General features: G+C 37.7%; 1 protein-coding gene across 1 annotated transcript; it reads left to right on the forward strand.

Moving 5' to 3' along the window:
• The first annotated feature begins 16,043 nt into the window (after positions 1 to 16,043).
• LOC110618676 (cyclase-like protein 1) lies at positions 16,044 to 19,203 on the forward strand. Its single transcript, XM_021761890.2, has 6 exons — positions 16,044 to 16,488; positions 17,764 to 17,808; positions 18,224 to 18,296; positions 18,366 to 18,463; positions 18,749 to 18,819; positions 18,904 to 19,203. Exons 1-6 carry the CDS (start codon positions 16,068 to 16,070, stop codon positions 19,027 to 19,029), a joined length of 834 nt encoding a protein of 277 aa, XP_021617582.1. The 5' UTR covers positions 16,044 to 16,067; the 3' UTR covers positions 19,030 to 19,203.
• Positions 19,204 to 21,118: the final 1,915 nt, after the last annotated feature.

Below are 21,118 nucleotides of genomic sequence, written 5' to 3' on the forward strand. Positions count from 1 at the left end.
TTCTAGTTGAAGATTGATTGATGCTTTAGTTGTTTTATGGATTGGGAGATCTGAACACACATTGTTTAACTTTTGTTTATTCAATATTTATGCAATTTCATGCTTGATTCTATTATTGCTTTGTTATTTTGATCAATATGGCCAATTGATTCTTGATTGCAAAGTGATATATTGTTAATTTGAATAGTTTTAAGTCCATAATTGCTTGGATTGTTCAAGCACAAGAACACTTGGTGTAAAAACTAAGAAAATTGCATGATCTAGCGATATTTACATGCGTTTGAATAGCTAGAATTAGGTCTCTCTATTTCTTAATGCAATTGACAGTTGTTAGATGCCTAAGGCCCAAGGATGTTCCTTGGAAACTTGTTGATTAGTAATTAATTAGAGGACGTTCCCTAATTGGTTTATGCTTAAGGAGAGACATGGTGGTGAGAAGCGTCTTCCATCTCCATAACTAATTTATTGAATCAATCAAAAGAACCTAAGTATCGATGATCAATCCCAACAACTGAAGTGGATCCAATTCTTTAACTAGATCTGTAACGACCCGAAAATCGGACCGCTACCGGCGCTAGGATCCAGATCGGCTTAAGGCCGCCGGGACCCGTAGCAAGCCTGACATATGACCTGTAAACCTGTATAATCCCATACATGATCCACAACATACATAAAAATTAAAACTTTTCTTTTCATGAACATCAACCAAACTCAACCTGTGCATAAACATTAACACAACATTGATCCCTCTGTGGAATCTCAACAATGCCCCCAAGGGGTGACATAACATACGTTGAGTTGGTTTATATAAACATCGTAAAAATCTCTAAGATCATGTATTAAAGGGATAGCACAATCTATGGTCAAGCACACACTAACATCCATAAACCTCATTACATAACTATACTGTACTTTTACATTACAATTTGATCATGTCCATTGCTAGCTATTACATAAACATGACTTCTTTACTCTATCCGGACTCCCGCACTATACTGTACCTGCAAACCTGGGGGTAAAGGGAGAGGGGTGAGCTAAAAGCCTAGTGAGCTGAACTATAAAACATATTAACACTATGCTTTAATGAAATGCATCATAACACAGACAATTCACATAAGGGTTGGGTGAACTTGTCACCAATTAGTCCAAGCTAACATGGTGCCAGGCCGTAGCATGGGGTCCTGGTCTTCCTGTCATACATACATGACTTACCATTATTCTAGGGCCTCCTCTGGGCTCCTGGTCTTCGAGTCCACAATCGTGCCAGGCCGTAGAATGGGGTCCTGGTCTTTCATTTCCGTGCCAGGCCGTAGAATGGGGTCCTGGTCTTCCTGTCATGGACTAATTGGGTCATCCAACATTCACCCACATCAACAACAATCGATGCAATGCGGCATATTCGTGAATACTAATGCAATCATCCTATTGCATAATCATGATGCATGAAACATGATAAAACATTTAATTTAAAAGATTAAGTTTAGTTCCACTCACCTCTGGCAGACTCTGACAACACCGAAGCAGCTGGACTCACTGCTGGGGTCCTCGGTTCCTCGGGTCCGAACCTACACAGGTGGACTCAAATGAGGGACCAAACATGCTAGAACATAACTCTAAACTACTCCCCAAAAACCCCCTAGAACATCATGAATTAATCATAGAAATACATGCATGAAATGGCTGAACAGGGCACTTTCGGCGGCAGGTTCGGCGGCCGAAAGTCCCTCTAGAGCCGAAAGTCAGGCAGGTTCGGCGGCACCTTCGGCGGCCGAATCTCCCAGACAGATCCGAAAGTCTTCTTTCGAGGGCAAGCTTCGGCAGCCGAATGCTGCCTCCACAAAGGGGGTTCGGCGGCCGAAAGTTCCTTCGGCTGCCGGCTCACATGAGCCTCTTGCCTCCCAAAACCTCAAATCATGCATAAAGCTCAACTAGGACATGCATACAAGTTCCTAGGGGTCTCAAACAATCATATACCCCAACTACAACACTTCAAACACACACAATCAACACACATTGTTCAAAACATCAATATTAACCCATAACTCAACATATATCCTAACATGCATTTCTACCCAAAGAACTCATAAAATCTTACTTAAAACACATAAGGAGCTTAAGATCGGCTCTTACCTCTTGAAGATCGAGAGGGAGACGACCTAAACTTGGAGATCCACGAAAATGAGCTCCTGAGTTCCCAAAGCTCCAAAACTTGTTTCAAAAGTTCAAAACCTTCAATGCAAGCTTAAAACTCAAGAAAAATGGTGGGGATTTGAAGGAAGAACACTAGATTTGGAAGAGGGAGGTCGGAAGCTAGCTGTGGCCGAAAATGGGAGAAAGCTCGCCCATTTCGGCCAAGTGACCCTTTTATAGGTGGCTGGCCAGGCCACGTTCGGGGGTCGAAAGTGCTTCCGCATGCATGCCATGTTCGGCGGCCGAACCTGGACTTCCCTCACTCATGCTTTCGGGGGCCTAACGTGCCTCCAAAACGCATGTATGTTCGGCGGCCGAACTTGACTTTCGGCGGCCGAACCTGGGTTTTCCTCCAAGGACTTTTCATGCAAACACTCATTTAATTTCATACTTAAAACCATTAAAAACATGAAAACATTTTACAAAAAAACATGATTTTACCCTTCTAGAGGTCTCCGACATCCGAGATCCCACCGGACGGTAGGAATTCCGGTATCGGAGTCTAGCCGGGTATTACATTCTCCCCCCCTTAAGAACATTCGTCCCCGAATGTTCCTCAACTAGCACATGCAAAGCATACATCACAACATACACATAAAACACATAGAGACTAACCTTAAAAGAGATGAGGATATTGCCGGAGCATAGACTCCCGTGTCTCCCAAGTGCACTCTTCCATATTGTGGTGGTTCCAAAGGACTTTCACCATCGGGATTTCCTTGTTCCTTAGCTTTCTGATCTGGGTGTCTAGGATCCGTACTGGCTGTTCCACATAGGTGAGATCCTCCTGGATCTCCACATTAGGCTCACTAAGAACCTTGCCCGGATCTGACACGAACTTTCTCAACATAGAAACATGGAAAACCGGATGGATTCTCTCCATTGAAGCAGGTAAATCCAGCTTGTACGATACATTCCCAATCTTTTGCAAGACTTCAAAGGGTCCGATGTACCGCGGAGCCAGCTTACCTTTCTTCCCGAACCGAACCACTCCTTTCATTGGAGACACCTTAAGCAATACCAGATCCCCCTCCTGAAACTCTACTTGCCTTCTGCGGATGTCTGCATAACTCTTCTGTCTGCTTGCAGCAGTCTTAATTCTTTCTCTGATTAAGGGTACCACCCTGCTGGTGATCTCTACAAGCTCAGGCCCTGCCAAGGCCTTTTCTCCAACTTCCTCCCAGCAAACAGGTGACCTGCACTTCCTCCCATATAAAGCTTCATATGGAGCCATCCCGATGCTAGCATGATGGCTGTTATTGTAGGCAAACTCCACCAAAGGTAGATGTTGCCTCCAAGAACCGCCAAAGTCCAGCACACACATCCTTAGCATATCTTCTATGGTCTAGATGGTCCTCTTTGATTGTCCGTCTGTCTGTGGGTGAAAGGCAGTGCTGAAATCCAATCTAGTACCCATAGCATTCTGCAGACTCCGCCAAAACCTGGAGGTGAACTGGGGCCCTCTATCTGACACTATAGAAACAGGAACCCCATGCAGTCTGACTATCTCATCAACGTACACCTGCGCCAACTTGTCCACAGAATAGCCACTCCTGACAGGGATGAAGTGAGCAGATTTGGTGAGTCTGTCCACAATCACCCATATGGAGTCCAATCTGTTGAACGTTGCCGGTAACCCCACTACGAAGTCCATAGCTATATTCTCCCATTTCCACTCTGGAATAGGTAGCGGGTTAAGCATTCCAGCCGGCTTCTGATGTTCCAGCTTCACCCTCTGACATACTTCGCAGGCTGACACAAACTGTGCCACTTCTCTCTTCATACCTGGCCACCAATAAACTTTCTTCAGATCTTGATGCATCTTGGTGGCTCCGGGGTGAATGCTGTATCTTGCATTATGAGCCTCTCTCATAATGTCTCCTTTTAGCCCTATGTCATCTGGTACACACAATCGACTCCCATAGCGGAGGATCCCCTTATTGTCGAATCTGAACTCACTGTCCTTGCCTGACTGAACAGTCCTGGCAATCTTCACTAACTCTGGGTCCTCATGCTGTTTCTGAGCCACCTGCTCCAGAAACACGGGTGTCACTTTCATCTGAGCAACCAAGGCACCTGTACCAGACAACTCCAACTGTAGACCTTCATCAATGAGCTTGTAAAACTCCTTCACCACTGGTCTCCTCTCTGCCGTGATGTGGGATAGACTGCCTAGCGACTTCCGGCTTAGGGCGTCTGCCACAACATTCGCCTTACCCGGATGATACTGAATCTTGCAATCATAGTCACTCAGCAGCTCTACCCATCTCCTCTGTCTTAAGTTCAAATCTCTTTGACTCAGGATGTATTGCAGGCTCTTATGATCTGTAAAGATCTCACATTTAACCCCATAGAGGTAGTGCCTCCACATCTTGAGTGCAAAGATTACTGCTGCCATCTCAAGGTCATGTGTGGGGTAATTCAACTCATGCTTCTTCAGCTGTCTAGAAGCATAAGCAATCACCCTCTCATTCTGCATGAACACACAACCCAGTCCCACTCGGGATGCATCACAGAAAACTGTGAAGTCCTCACCATTAGATGGCAGAGCTAACACTGGTGCTGAAGTTAACCTCTTCTTAAGCTCTTCGAAACTCTCTTCGCACTGGTCGGTCCACAAAAACTTCTGATTCTTCCTGGTTAGTCTAGTCAGAGGAGCTGCTATCTTTGAGAAGTCCTGAACGAACCTCCTGTAGTAACCTGCCAAACCCAAGAAACTCCTGATCTCCGTCACTGAAGTGGATCTAGGCCAGTTAGCCACAGTTTCCGTCTTCTTGGGGTCCACCTCTATCCCATTCTCTGACACTACATGCCCCAAGAACGAAATGCTCCTCAGCCAGAACTCACACTTGGAGAACTTGGCATACAAGCCATGCTCCCTCAAGGTCTGTAGAACCATCCTCAGATGATGGGCATGCTCCTCTGCATTCCTGGAATACACTAGGATATCATCTATGAAGACAATAACGAAGTGATCCAGGTACTGGCTAAACACTCTCTTCATGAGATCCATGAATGCTGCAGGGGCGTTAGTTAACCCGAACGGCATCACAAGGAACTCAAAATGCCCATATCTGGTCCTGAAAGCTGTCTTTGGTACGTCCTCTTCCCTGATCCTCAACTGATGATACCCGAACCTCAGATCTATTTTGGAGAAACAACCCGCTCCTGCTAGCTGGTCGAATAGATCGTCGATCCTTGGCCATGGGTACTTGTTCTTGGTAGTGACTTTGTTCAACTGCCTGTAGTCGATACAAAGTCTAAGGGATCCATCCTTCTTTCTCACAAACAAAACTGGAGCACCCCAGGGTGAGGTACTCGGTTGGATGAAGCCCTTGTCTACCAGCTCCTGCAACTGCTCCTTCAACTCTTTCAATTCTGCTGGCGCCATCCTGTAGGGAGGGATAGAGATCGGTCGGGTTCCAGGCATCAGTTCTATCTCGAACTCTATCTCCCTAGCAGGTGGTAAACCTGGCAGCTCGTCTGGGAACACATCTAAGAACTCTCTAACCACTGGCACCGAGGCGGGCTCTCTGACCTGACTGCTAAGCTCTCTCACATGAGCCAAATACCCCTGACATCCCCTCCTGAGCAACCTACGAGCCTGAAGAGCTGATATCAGACCTCTAGGTGTACCCCTCCTGTCTCCTCTGAAGACAACCTCAGACCCATCCTGATCTCTGAACCGGACTACCTTGTCCCTGCAGTCCAAGGTAGCACCATGGGTAGATAACCAGTCCATCCCTAGAATGACGTCAAAATCTGTCAAATCTAGAACCACTAGGTCGGCGGACAAGCATCTTCCCTCAACAAACACAGGACTACACTGGCAGACTGACTCTGCCACAGATGGATCACACTTGGGTCCACTGACCCAGAGAGGACACTCTAACCCGGAAGTCATCAGACCTAACCTCCCCACGGCTCTCGGAGCAATAAAAGAATGAGATGCACCAGGGTCCATCAAGGCATAAACATCTGAACAACCAATGACTAAGTTACCTGCCACCACGGTGTTAGATGCATCTGCCTCCTGCTGTGTCATTGTGAAGATCCGTGCTGGAGCTGATGGACCTTCGCCTCTGAAACCCGCTGAAGAAGAGGCTGCCCCTCTCCCTCTGCCTCTGCCACTGGCCTGAGTCATGGCTGGAGCTGTTGGCTGCGCTACACTGCCTGAAGCTGTCTGCTGGGACTGAGCCATCGGGACTGCTCTTGGACAATCTCGAGCCATATGCCCCTCCTGACCACATCTGAAACAGGCGTTCGTCCCAAACCGACATACTCCCCTGTGTGGCTTACCACACCTCGCACAAATTGCATTATCCGCACCAGAGCTTGAGCCACTCCCAAATCCCAGACTGGACTTGACTTTATTCCAGAACTTGTTCTTCTTACCCTTGGGCTTACCCCATCTCTTACTGCTTGAAGCTGCTGCACTCAGGGTAGAGGGATCTAATCTTCCCCCACCCGGAGTTTTAGAACCGGAAGACTGTGCCACTGACTGCTTAACTGTCCCCTGAACGATGGCACTGGCCTCCATTTTCCTGGCCATATCTACTATGGCATGGAAGCTCTCCCTGTCCACTGACTGAATCAAGGAGGAATACCTGGAATGGAGTTTCATGACACACCTCCTTGACCTCTTCGAATCTGTATCCAGACTCTGCCCAGCAAAAGGCAACAGCTCCAAAAATCTGTCGGTGTACTCCTCTACACTCATTTCATCCGTCTGCCTCAACTGTTCAAACTCTATCATCTTTAGCTCCCTTGAACTATCGGGAAAAGCCCATCATGCAAACTCGTTTGCAAACTCTTCCCAAGTCATGCTGTCCACTCTCGGGTTCACATAATTCTTGAACCACTCCCGTGCCTTCTTGCACTTAAGCGTGAACCCGGCCATCTGAATGGCTCTACTGTCATCAGCCCCAATCTCATTTGTGATTACTTTAACCCTTTCAAGATACACAAATGAGTCATCCCCTTTTTCATACTGAGGAGCACCCAATTTCATGTAGTCGGTCATCTTAACCTTGCTCCCACTGGCTGAGCTAGGTCTAGGTGGCTGAACAACTGGGGCTGCTGGTTCTGCAGGTGGTGGAGGTGGTGCAACATTTTCTGAGGTAGGGTTTGCTGGATTTGGATAGTAGGGTGGAGGTGGATACATTGGGTACTGAGAGTATGGTGGGTAGTATGGTGGGTATGGCATCTATGTGGGATAAGGGGTGAAACTAGGGTAATCCGATGTACCTCCAATCGAATACCCGGGATGTTGTGAGAAATGTGGGTAATGAGGTGGCTGTACAAATCCCGAGGCCTGAGTGCCTCCTTGGGACTCTCCCATACCTTCCTCTGACATGCTAACTCCCAGACTGCCATCCCTCCTCTGCTCTACATCCATCTCATCCCCTATGCTCTCAGACATTCCTCCCTGAACTGTTCCTCTGACTGATCTACTTCTACCTAGATCCAATGACCTTCTAGGGTCTCTTGCTGCTCTTTCTCGGTTAGACCTACTAGACATTGCCCTAGGCAATGCTGGAGGACAGGCGCTCATGCCCTCATCCTCGGGTGGTACTCCAGTCAATCTTGCTGATCAACGAGTTCCTCTCATCCTGTTTTCTGAAAAACAGTACACATAGCACAAACATTAGCATCATATGGTTCATGTGAGCACACATGAACCCGCATCACATGCATCACATATCAAAGCATATCATTAATGCACATGCATATTATCATGGCATTTCACATCATCATGCAAGACAGGACTCCACATCCTATCCTAGTGGACATGATCTTTTTCCTATTGTGCTTGACCTTCTATAACATCTATGAGCCCGACACTCTAGGTCCGACCATATGAACCTAAGGCTCTGATACCATTCTGTAACGACCCGAAAATCGGACCGCTACCGGCGCTAGGATCCAGATCGGCTTAAGGTCGCCGGGACCCGTAGTAAGCCTGACATATGACCTGTAAACCTGTATAATCCCATACATGATCCACAACATACATAAAAATTAAAACTTTTCTTTTCATGAACATCAACCAAACTCAACCTGTGCATAAACATTAACACAACATTGATCCCTCTGTGGAATCTCAACAATGCCCCCAAGGGGTGACATAACATACGTTGAGTTGGTTTACATAAACATCGTAAAAATCTCTAAGATCATGTATTAAAGGGATAGCACAATCTATGGTCAAGCACACACTAACATCCATAAACCTCATTACATAACTATACTGTACTTTTACATTACAATTTGATCATGTCCATTGCTAGCTATTACATAAACATGACTTCTTTACTCTATCCGGACTCCCGCACTATACTATACCTGCAAACCTGGGGGTAAAGGGAGAGGGGTGAGCTAAAAGCCCAGTGAGCTGAACTATAAAACATATTAACACTATGCTTTAATGAAATGCATCATAACACAGACAATTCACATAAGGGTTGGGTGAACTTGTCACCAATTAGTCCAAGCTAACATGGTGCCAGGCCATAGCATGGGGTCCTGGTCTTCCTGTCATACATACATGACTTACCATTATTCCAGGGCCTCCTCTGGGCTCCTGGTCTTCGAGTCCACAATCGTGCCAGGCCTTAGAATGGGGTCCTGGTCTTTCATTTTTGTGCCAGGCCGTAGAATGGGGTCCTGGTCTTCCTGTCATGGACTAATTGGGTCATCCAACATTCACCCACATCAACAACAATCGATGCAATGCGGCATATTCGTGAATACTAATGCAATCATCCTATTGCATAATCATGATGCATGAAACATGATAAAACATTTAATTTAAAAGATTAAGTTTAGTTCCACTCACCTCTGGCAGACTCTGACAACACCGAAGCAGCTGGACTCACTGCTGGGGTCCTCGGTTCCTCGGGTCCAAACCTACACAGGTGGACTCAAATGAGGGACTAAACATGCTAGAACATAACTCTAAACTACTCCCCAAAAACCCCCTAGAACATCATGAATTAATCATAGAAATACATGCATGAAATGGCTGAACAGGGCACTTTCGGCGGCAGGTTCGGCGGTCGAAAGTCCCTCCAGAGCCGAAAGTCAGGCAGGTTCGGCGGCACCTTCGGCGGCTGAATCTCCCAGACAGATCCGAAAGTCTTCTTTCGGGGGCAAGCTTTGGCAGCCGAATGCTGCCTCCACAAAGGGGGTTCGGCGGCCGAAAGTTCCTTCGGCTGCCGAACCTGGTTTCTCCAAAAAGGGCAGAAACTTGGCTCACATGAGCCTCTTGCCTCCCAAAACCTCAAATCATGCATAAAGCTCAACTAGGACATGCATACAAGTTCCTAGGGGTCTCAAACAATCATATACCCCAACTACAACACTTCAAACACACACAATCAACACACATTGTTCAAAACATCAATATTAACCCATAACTCAACATATATCCTAACATGCATTTCTACCCAAAGAACTCATAAAATCTTACTTAAAACACATAAGGAGCTTAAGATCGGCTCTTACCTCTTGAAGATCGAGAGGGAGACGACCTAAACTTGGAGATCCACGAAAATGAGCTCCTGAGTTCCCAAAGCTCCAAAACTTGTTTCAAAAGTTCAAAACCTTCAATGCAAGCTTAAAACTCAAGAAAAATGGTGGGGATTTGAAGGAAGAACACTAGATTTGGAAGAGGGAGGTCGGAAGCTAGCTGTGGCCGAAAATGGGAGAAAGCTCGCCCATTTCGGCCAAGTGACCCTTTTATAGGTGGCTGGCCAGGCCACGTTCGGGGGTCGAAAGTGCTTCCGCATGCATGCCATGTTCGGCGGCCGAACTTGAGTTTCGGCGGCCGAACCTGGACTTCCCTCACTCATGCTTTCGGGGGCCTAACGTGCCTCCAAAACGCATGTATGTTCGGCGGCCGAACTTGACTTTCGGCGGCCGAACCTGGGTTTTCCTCCAAGGACTTTTCATGCAAACACTCATTTAATTTCATACTTAAAACCATTAAAAACATGAAAATATTTTACAAAAAAACATGATTTTACCCTTCTAGAGGTCTCCGACATCCGAGATCCCACCGGACGGTAGGAATTCCGGTATCGGAGTCTAGCCGGGTATTACAAGATCTTTTCTCATATTTGAATCCCTTTATTTATTTGTTTGCTTTACTTTATTGCTTTCAGTAGCAGTTTAATTGCATCAATCTCAAAACCCCTCTTTTACTTTTACTTTAAGTTTATTTCGCTTTCAGTTTATTTCGCTTTTGGTTTATTTTATTGGTCTTGATAAGGAAGATAGGTAAGTTTTCAATTCTCTGTGGATTCGATCCTTTTACCACTATTTGCAGTAGTAATATTATTGATAACTGAAAATGTTATTTTTGCCCGGCTTCGACAACCGTGAGTCAAAAATTGACGCTATTGTCGGGGGAGTTGATTTAACTTGTTTATTTTTCTTTCATGACCAGATCTGAGCTTAAGAAACTGATTCATGGCTGAGGTAAGTACATCTATTCTCACTGCTCAACTTTCTGATCTAACCTCTGTTGTGAAAAGTTATGTCATAGGTCGAGCTCAACAAGCTCAATAGTTTCAGCGAATCAGACCATGTGGGATTTGCGCATATGTAGGACATCCAACTTATCAATGTCCTATACTTTATGAGGATAACCAACAAGTATATACATTTGGAGGATTCTATGGACAGCCAAGACATGATCCTTACCTTAACACATACAATCCAGGTTGGGGAGACCATCCAAACTACGGCTATCCTGGAGCTAGCAACTACCAAAATTATCAAGGAAATCAAGCCCAAGCAGCACCTCCAAGTTCCAACCAGCACCTTGAGAAGATGCTAGAGATATTGGCAGTTTCTGTGCAAAGCCTCCAACAGCAGATAGGACAAATGGCCACCTCATGAAATGCAAACATGTTAAGAAGAGAGGAAGAGCTTCAAGATGCCAAGGCTGATGATGAAAGTTTGCAAGTACAAGAACAAACTGCTGAAGAAACATAGCCAGAAAACTGTTTGTCCAAACAAACTGGTCAAACAAAACCTGTTGATAGTTTAGATATCATTGATTGTTTGAACCAAGAAATTTTTGATATAAATCAAGATGATATGCTAAACAATGATTTTTGCAAGGAGGCTAGCCAAATAGGTGAAGAAAGCCAAAAAGAGCCAAAACTGAAAGAAACTGTCTGCTGCATCCAACAGATGGACTGCAATCTTGCGCAGAAAGAGGAAAATCCAGTCGCATCCTTTCAGCTTGGATCACAAGATCAGTCGCAGAAGGATCATGGACAATGCGCACCTCTGCAGCTCCAATCGCAGAACAGTCCCTCCAGCCTTCCAATGCAAACAGGTCTTGCGCAAAAGGAGGAAGCTGAATCCAACTCAGTCAGACAGCTAATGTAAACAGCCCATGCGCACATGGAGCAAATGGAAGTCCAAGCGCCCAAACCAAAGGAGCATGCGGATCAATGCCTGCCCAAACCTCCGGATAAGATAGAATTTGTTTTGCCCGAATTTAGTACCAAATTGCAACTACCCATGAAGAAACATGAACTGGAGTTTAAAGTGCTGCCCAATCATCTAAAAAAATGCAAACATAAGGGCTAGAGGCATACCTCATCTGAAAGAGGAGAAGCTAATCATGTTACTTCATGAGTACATGAAAGAAATAGGATGGATTATGACCAAATCAAAAGGAGTGTTACACTTTTTACTTAATGCAGTTGGGACCCTTTTTCCTCCCCCAATTACTTGAGCCTTGATCAAGTGGAGAAGGTCTAGCCCGTGACCTTAAACAAAGGCGCACCACACAAACCACACCAGGGGAGTACTCAGTTTCCTTTGAACTTTAATATTTCCAATACATTGAGGACAATGCATGAATTAGGTGTGGGGGTGCATATCTCTGAACTTTTATTTTCAGTCACTTTTGCTTTCAGTTTTAGTTTGAATAGCCACAAATGTAGATAATGGACAAGAAGTTCTAATGGAAAATCACAATGCTGCAAAGGTATTAGAATTAACATGTTAGGCATGATTGAACAAAGAAGTATCTTGCCTCAGAATTCAAGATGAAAGATCTAAATGAGGTAGATATAATCTTAGTTATCAAAGTGGGAAAACATAATGGGGGTTTTTCTCTTTGTCAATCTCATTATATTGAGAAACTACTAAATAAATTGAAACATTTGAATATAAAAGAAGCAAATACTCCATATGATGTATTATGAAAAGTAATTATAAATACTGGTAGTACAGTAGCTCAACTTGAATATGTAAGTGCTATAGGTACTATTATGTACGGTATGCATTATACTAGACCTGATATTATTTTTATAGTGTGTAAATTATCAAGATATACTAGTAATCCCAGTATAGAATATTAGAAAGCAATTGCAAGAGTACTTAGTTACTTAAAGAAAATTGTGAACTACAAATTATTTTATAATAAGTTTTCTATTGTATTAGAAGGTTATACTGATGCAAGTTGGATAACTAATATTGATGAAAATAAATCTATCTCTGGATGGATTTTTATATTAGGAGGTGGTGTTGTTTCTTGGGCATCAAAAAAACAGACATGTATAACACATTTTACTATTAAATATAAGTTCATAGCTCTTGGTGTAACATATAAGGCTGCAGAATGGCTGAGAAATTTGTTATTGATATAAAGTTGTGGCCGCAACCTATACCAGCTATTTTCTTACATTGTGATAGTTAAGCAATTATGTCTAGAGCGTACAATAGAATATATAGTGGTAAATCTAGATATATAAACTTGAGACATGAATATATAAAGCAATTAATTGCTGATGGAATAATAACATTGTTTATGTTAAGTCTTATAATAACCTGACAAATCCATTTACTAAAGGACTCTCTAGATATTTAATAAAAAGTACATCTGCAGGTTTAGGGTTAAGACTAGTTAGTTAGACTTACTAATAATAGAAACTCAACTTTCTTTAGCAAATCACCGAAGTAAAGTTTAAAAGGTAATAACATATCATTAGTAAGGAAACTAGATGTTAGATTTATGATCATTAAATTATACATAAAGTTAATACTAGCTTGTAAAGGAGGATGAGTAATGAAACTCTTAATAAAGCAATATCTTATTTAAATAAGGGTTTCACCTATATGAATATAAGAAGTGGTGCCACTTCAATAGTTTTTAATTGTAAATGTTTATGAATCCAGGAGGTAGCACAAGACCATATTAATGCTAGTTTATTTAGTGAAATTCTACCCCTATATTAGAGAAAACAATTTTCACTTGTATAATATTTTCAGTTCTAAAATACGAATCTAGGTTTAAATTTATAAGTCACTTATGATTCTTAAGATTTTAAAATACTTATATGGAAAAATTACTTTTTAGTCTCTGAGGTTTAACGTAATTAATACTTCTATCCCTCTATTTTGGCGACCTAACACCTAAGTCCCTCACTTTCTCTTCCGTCCAAATTCGTAGTCCTTCCGTCCATTTAAATTGTTTGGTCAAAGAGTCAAAGGTGAGAGATGATAATTTTTTCCAAAAATACCTTTCTCTCAATGTGAAATCCCTATTTTTTTTCTCTTTCATGTTTTCTCCAGTTGCAGAAAGGGTAGGAAGAAGAAAAAGAGAAGAAGAAGAAGAAGAAGAAGAAGAAGAAGAAGTTGCAGAAAGGGTAAGAAGAAGAAGAAGAAAGAAGAAGAAGAAGAAGAAGAAGAAGAAGAAGAAATTGCAGAAAGGGTAGGAAGAAGAAGAAGAAGAAGAAGAAGAAGAAGAAGAAGAAGAAGAAGAGGCATTTGGGTTTGGGTTTAGTGAGGGTTAATTTTGTCAATTCACGTGTCTCAAACGGCTATTTTGGACGGAAAGACTATGAATTTGGATAGAAAATAAAGTAAGGGACTTAAGTATTGGGTCGCCAAAATAGAGGGATAGAAGTGTTAATTACGTTAAACCTCAGGGACTAAAAAATAATTTTTCCTACTTATATTAATAAAAGGTTTAAGTTAAAAGATACATTTTATATGAGTGAAAATATTAAATAAATTTATTTGAACAAACTAAATGGGGGATTGTTATAAAAATGGTTTATTTAAATAAGTTATGAGAAAGAACCTCACATAGAAAGATTACAATATTTTTTTAATATTTATATCGTGGAAAACTTTAATTTAAATATAAAGTATTTTAAAGAGACATATTGAAGGAAATCCAAAATTGATAGAATTATATTTATAAATCAAAGACGTGGCATATGTTGTAATTCAGACAGAGATTGTGCTCTGATAAATATATATATATATATTTTTTAAATTTAAATTTTAAATGGTTAATTGGTTACTCAAATATATATGTCTGAGATAGTATTTACAATAGTCACAAATAGATATTCAGAACTATATGTCTTAAAAGAAACCTCCAATAATCATAAATATTTATTCCAAAATTTATATTTTTTTTTACTCCAAATTTATATATTCTTGTTTTTTTTTTACTCCAAAATTTATATATTCTTTCTTTTCTTTATTACATCTCCAATTTAAATTTTTTTTAAAAAAATCATAAAATTATTATATATAATTTTTTTTGTTTTGTTGTATCATGAAAAAATATTGTTACAGTCCTACAGCAAATGTAATAAGACGATTAATTCCTAAAAAACAATTATTTTCTTTCACGTTTCAGAACTAATTTATACATCCCCTATTCTAATATTTACTCTTTCTAAATTTGTTACCGATTTATGTTTATGTTTCTGTTTCTTTCTAATTGGCAACGTGTTTGAAAAAGTGGAATTTATCTATTTGAAATTCATATTTAATTCTTTCACTCTATTTGGGATAAAAAAAATTCATAAATAAAAAAAATTCATAAAAATTTAATTTTTATTAACTAACAATATTTTTGTGTTAGAAAATTTTGATATTATATATAATTTTATAAAAATTTATTTTCATTATTTTTTTATAAAATAAATAATGACAAATAAAGAAATTAACTAAGATTAAAAATAAAATTTTATGTTTCTAATCCCATAGTTTAAGATCGTGTTTAGAAGTGAAAAAGAAAATTTTAAATTTTAATTTTAATTTAATTAATTTATATTTAATCAAGTATTTATATATATTTTTTGTTTAATTGCTGATTTTGAAGCATACTTTATGGCGTTGTTCTCCAAACAAATGTGTCCCACTCGATTAATCTCCTTAGCTTAGGCTTCAATCCATCCCTTTCTCAATAAATAAATGGGAAAGGGATAAGACGAAATGTTTGGCTTCATGCCAGAAAAGAAAAGAGGAAAAACGTTGGAATAAGACGAAATGTCCCTTTCTCCTATGCGAGAAATACATGCTTATTATACTCAAGGCTAGCCGACTACTTTGAAAAACTAGAATAAAGAAAATCTTCCCTTGATATTTAACTCTCTCTCTTCCCGTGTGTTTTGACCAGTTTACAAATATCTATAATCAATATCTTAATAATTAAATGCAAATTTTATTATAAAAAAATTAATTAATTAATTATTTAATTTAAAAAATTTAAAAATTATTAAAATTTAAAAAATTTACTAATTAACTATTAAATTATTTTTATCTATTAAATATTTTATTATTTAATTTTTATAATATAAAAAAAATTTATTAAATAATTTTTCAATCTATAAAAATATCAATTAATTATTTTTTTCATATTAAAAATATTTTAAATTTTTTATAGACTAAAATTAATAAATTGACTACCCAGTAAACTTTAAAATTTTAAAAATATAATTTTTAAAATTTAAAGATTAATTAATAAAATTTTCAATACTATAAAAACTTGACTAATAAATTTTAATAATTAAATTAATACATTATATTTCCTCTTTAAGACTACTTCCACCATGTACAATGCCTTTAAGCTAAGCTTAAGCATTTTGGTATCTTCCCTATACCCAAAGGCAAGAAGCATGAGAAGAGTCCAAATCCTGCTGCTATTGGCAGTATGCAAATGGGTTGTAACTCTGGCAGGCCGGCCACTGGGCAATGTTCCGGCGGCGGTGAGAAGAGAGGTTTATGATAATGGCAGAATATTTGATATCACTCACATGATAAATCCGAGGATGCCAACTTGGGACTCGAAGAATGGGCTGGGGGAAGCGGTGAAGCTAGTTGCTAGCATGAAGAATGGCTCCATTGACAACCTTTCTGAGATGAAGTTTTCTTCGCACACAGGCACACATGTTGATGCTCCTTCTCATTTTATTGAGGAGTATTTTGAAGCTGGGTATGATACAAGCACACTTGATTTGAAGACTCTTAATGGTAATTATTACCAATTCCTTCTTCATCTTCTATTATCTGTCTGTGAATATGTGAATTAATGCTCTGGGTTTTAAGATATATGCAAGACTGAAAACTCAAAATCTCATAAAATTTTCTTTTTTTTTTTTAAATGTTTTTGAAGAAAAAAAGTAAATAGAAGATTGTTGTTTGGTTAACGAACAGTTCATATAAGAAAGTAGGTGTAATTTAAAAATCATATTTTTCTAGTTAGTGTAAGAATTGGATGTATTTTAATTTTTTTTGTAAATTCTTTGATTAAATCTGCATAAAAATTAGATTTAAAAAGTTTAATATTGTTAAAAAAGAATACTTTATAAATAAAATTAAAAGCTTTGCAGTATAGTCAGACTAGCAACAGCAAGACACGCTCTCCCTTCTTTTGTTTCAGTAACATCTTTTAAGTTTGTTACAAAGTAAACAAAGATGGCTTTCTTTTTTCCAAAGCTCTGTCCACTTCCTTTTCTTTTCACAAGATTTGTTTTGTTTTTTATTAAATTATACCTTAGTCTTTATATTTTATAGTAATTAATATATTAATTTTTATATTTTTAAAATTAACTATTTAAATCTCAATATAATTAATCAATCCAAATTAAAAATTTTTTTATTATAATCTCATTAATTAAAAAGCAAAAAAAAATAAAAACCATTTTAAACATCTAAAATATTTTATAGATGAAGTATTTTATATTATATAAATTATATTTTCATCTTTAAATTTTAAGATAACTAATGGATCAATTATCAATCTAGTCTTAAAAATACTTTGATATTTTTTGTATAACTAATAAAAATTAAATATAGTGATTTTCCATTTGAAGTTAAACTTGATTTAAAAAATTATATATAATTAAAAAAATTACTTTTTTTTAATTTTATTTTATGCAGAATTTGTCTATAGATTATTAGCACCTCCACGACCCGTGACAGTGGCAATCTTTTACATGTTTGACAGGTGGCTTATTATAATTAGATGAAAAACTTATTAATTAGTTATTTAAAAAATATTAAAATATTCTTAAAATTTAAAAATCTATTAATTAATTCATTTATTAATTTTAATAATTAAATTTAAAAAAATAAAATATCTTTGGAAATTAGTTAGTAAAATTGTTAATAAAATTATATACATAAATTGATTATTTGTCACTTAATAGTGAATCAAATTATAACAATTTTTTATTGCTAAAGAAAAAAAAAGAGAAATTCTTATAGTTATTTAATATTTTTTATTTTTATAATTTTGATGAACAGGTCCAGCATTGTTAGTTGATGTTCCGAGGAGCAGTAACATAAGTGGTACGTAAAGGTTGCAGCTCCAAATTGAGGTTGAAAGAAAAAAAAAATTTTAATATTGATAAAAACATAATTTGAAAATTTTTATTTTTAATATTTTTATAATTAAAATATGCAAAATTTAATATTTTTAGATATTAATTAATATAATTAATAAGAATTTTTTAATACTTACATTTAATAGATCATTAGTGGGTTTTTGTATAGTAAAAATGTTAAAATTGTCCCATACCATACAGTGGAAAGTAAAAAATATTAAATTTTATTTTATGATTCAATTTTACTTTTAAAATATTATTAAAATTTTAAATAAATTTAATTAAATAAAACATTTAACCTCTACTATAATTTTATTTTATTTTATGCTGCAGAATGTAACAATAATGAATGACATAGTTTTAATTGTTATTATATACAGCTCAAGTAATGAAGTCATTGAAGATTCCTAAAGGAATACGTCGTGTGCTTTTCAGAACATTAAATACTGACAGGTAAATTTTTATTTTAAATTTAAAAAAGTCTAATTTTGGAATAAAATAAATAAAAATATCCATTTTTAGGAAGCTCATGTTCAAGAAGGAGTTCGATAGTAGCTACGTTGGGTTCCTGAGCGAAGGAGCAAAATGGCTTGTACAGAACACAGACATCAAACTTGTTGGTAAGATCACTACTTTTTTTCCATTTCAGAAACTATTAAGCCTTTAAATTTTTTAGTCTACAATTAAAAGCTCTTGAAATAAAAATAATACTTTTTAGTGTGTTATAAAAATAAAACAATTATTTATAATAATTTAATGAATTAAAATTTTACGTATACATGTATTAACTAATTTTGAATAAATTAAAATAACTTCAGTGGTTTAAATTATAAAATCCAAAAGAAAAAAAAAAGGTTTAATTCAAATTCCTTAAAAATTAACCATTGTCTTGCTAATACATATAGGACTTGATTACTTGTCTGTTGCTGCTTATACTGATCTGAATCAAACACATCTCACCTTACTGAGAAGCAGGGTAAGCAATCTTTCAAACTATATATATAGTGTTGATTATTGACTCTATTCGAATAAATAATCAATTACTAAATTAACATGTCAGAAAATCGTTGTACTGGAGGGCTTGAAACTTGACGACATCAAACCAGGACTATATAATCTCCACTGCTTGCCTATAAGGGTGCTTGGCGCTGACGGTACCCCAACAAGATGCATCCTTATGGAGTGATATTTTCAAGCTGTGATTTTGTGGAAATAAATTCTGAGTTTAATTATGCATGATTATCAATAATTGTCTATTAGATATTAGCTTAATTACTCTTATCTTATTTGTTTTTCTCCCAACAGTCTCTGTTAATTTCTTGATTCTGCTTCTTAGTCACTCAATTCTTATTTTTCTCCATCTTTTCCTGAATGTCATATTGTAGAAAAGGCTACCTTATTGAGCTTAATGTGGTACATGTATTTATATGGAGACAGCTATAAGCTGTTAACTTGATCTAGATAAAAGATAAAAGATAGAGTTTGCATAAGATAGAGTTGATCTTAATAGATTACAACATACAATATTTATCACACCCCCTTAGTCCAAACTTAGTAAGTTTCAGATTGTTATCATTTTGCTTAAGCGCTGATGTTGTGTTCTTGAGAGTTCCTTTGTGAGAAGATCAACTAGTTGGTCTTTACTGGAGATGTAGCGAATATGAAGTTGTTTCTTAGCAATAATATCTCGAATAAAGTGAAACTCTAACATTAATGTGCTTTGTCCTTGTATGAAAAATAAGATTTGTAGACAAGTAGGTTGCTCCCACATTATTACACCAAAGCTAGCATAATGACGGTAAGAAATCTAATATCACAAAGGAGTGATTCTAACTGCACCACCTCAATTTTAGCTTCACACATGACGTGGTACTCAAGTTATGTGGAGGAACAAGCAACCGTGGTTACTTCTTAATAGACCAACTTACCTAATTTTTGCCCATATAGATGGTATATCCAGTAATTAATCTTTTATCAATAGGATTTGTAGCCTAAATAGCATTTGTGTACGTGTTAATCTTGTTAGGAAATCCAGAAATAATTACAACGTAAATTGCGCAGCAGAAAAATAAAATTTTGGATTTCCTTTCTCAGAATCTGAGTGCTTCGTTTAATTCACAAGAAAGATTTGAGACTAACCTGTTAGTCTCGTTGAGAAGATACAATGTTGGACTGATGGTGCTGTTTTTTCAAACGAACACCCTCTATGGTATACACACGAACGTCTTCTATCCTTCTAGAGTGCTAGCTCTCTCAAAGATGGATAGATTATGTGCTCCACAATCTGAAGCCTTTTAGACTGAGTTTTCTCAAAAACACGTACCTTCCACAATTCGTAGAAAGGGTATTTATATGTTTCAGTCTTTTGTTTTTTCACAAATCTTTTTCCTAAAAAGAGTTGTGTTTTTCTCACAAATCCTTTTCCTAAAAGGAGTTGTATTTTTCCCACAACTCCTTCTCCTAAAAGGAGTTGTGTTCATAACCAACTATCACAATCTTGCAGATACTCAAATATCTTATGTGATAGAGTCCTTTATCTGTAACAGTTACAGATAGACTGCAGATCTTTTAAATATTATTATCTCATAATAATAAATGATTAATAATAATAACACTTTATTATTATTAATTATATTAATGGGTTTTGGGCTTTTAACCCATTAATATGATATAGCACATCAACAACGTTCTTTTATGTGTGACCCAATAGACTCACATTAATTAGCAATAGGTCCAGTCCCACAAGGCCCATAAGTCATAAGTGGCCTTTAGCAATACATTATGACTACCCAACTCATATGAGGATCAATAGTCCAATAAAGCCTAATAAATAGAATATGAATTTATCCATTTGTCACACGATATCTAGTTTGAACATAAGTCATGGTCAATGTCAAACTTATAATGTTCAAACTTATGATTTCTCGATCTCTAAGTAGACTGATAAATTCAAATGATATTGATCACACTATCAATTCATTTGAGCACGGCCATGCATTTCTCAGTCTCACTTATCGAGGGGCCCAGAATATATCTTTCTCAAAAAGAGGGACAAATCCTATCTTGATTGTTCATTATCCTCTACATAATTTCTATCATGCTCAATCATAACCTTTATGATTGTCCGATTAAAGACAACATTTGGTTATGTCAAAACATAACAGTCCTTATGTTGGAAACTATGACAATCTCAAGTCAAAGGATTAAGACATAACTACTTTGAGATTCACTTATGATAATGACCCATGTAGTGATCTCAATGCGGGTCCATCCAA

This window comes from Manihot esculenta, chromosome 7, assembly GCF_001659605.2.
Source record: "Manihot esculenta cultivar AM560-2 chromosome 7, M.esculenta_v8, whole genome shotgun sequence".
Lineage (NCBI taxonomy): Eukaryota > Viridiplantae > Streptophyta > Magnoliopsida > Malpighiales > Euphorbiaceae > Manihot > Manihot esculenta.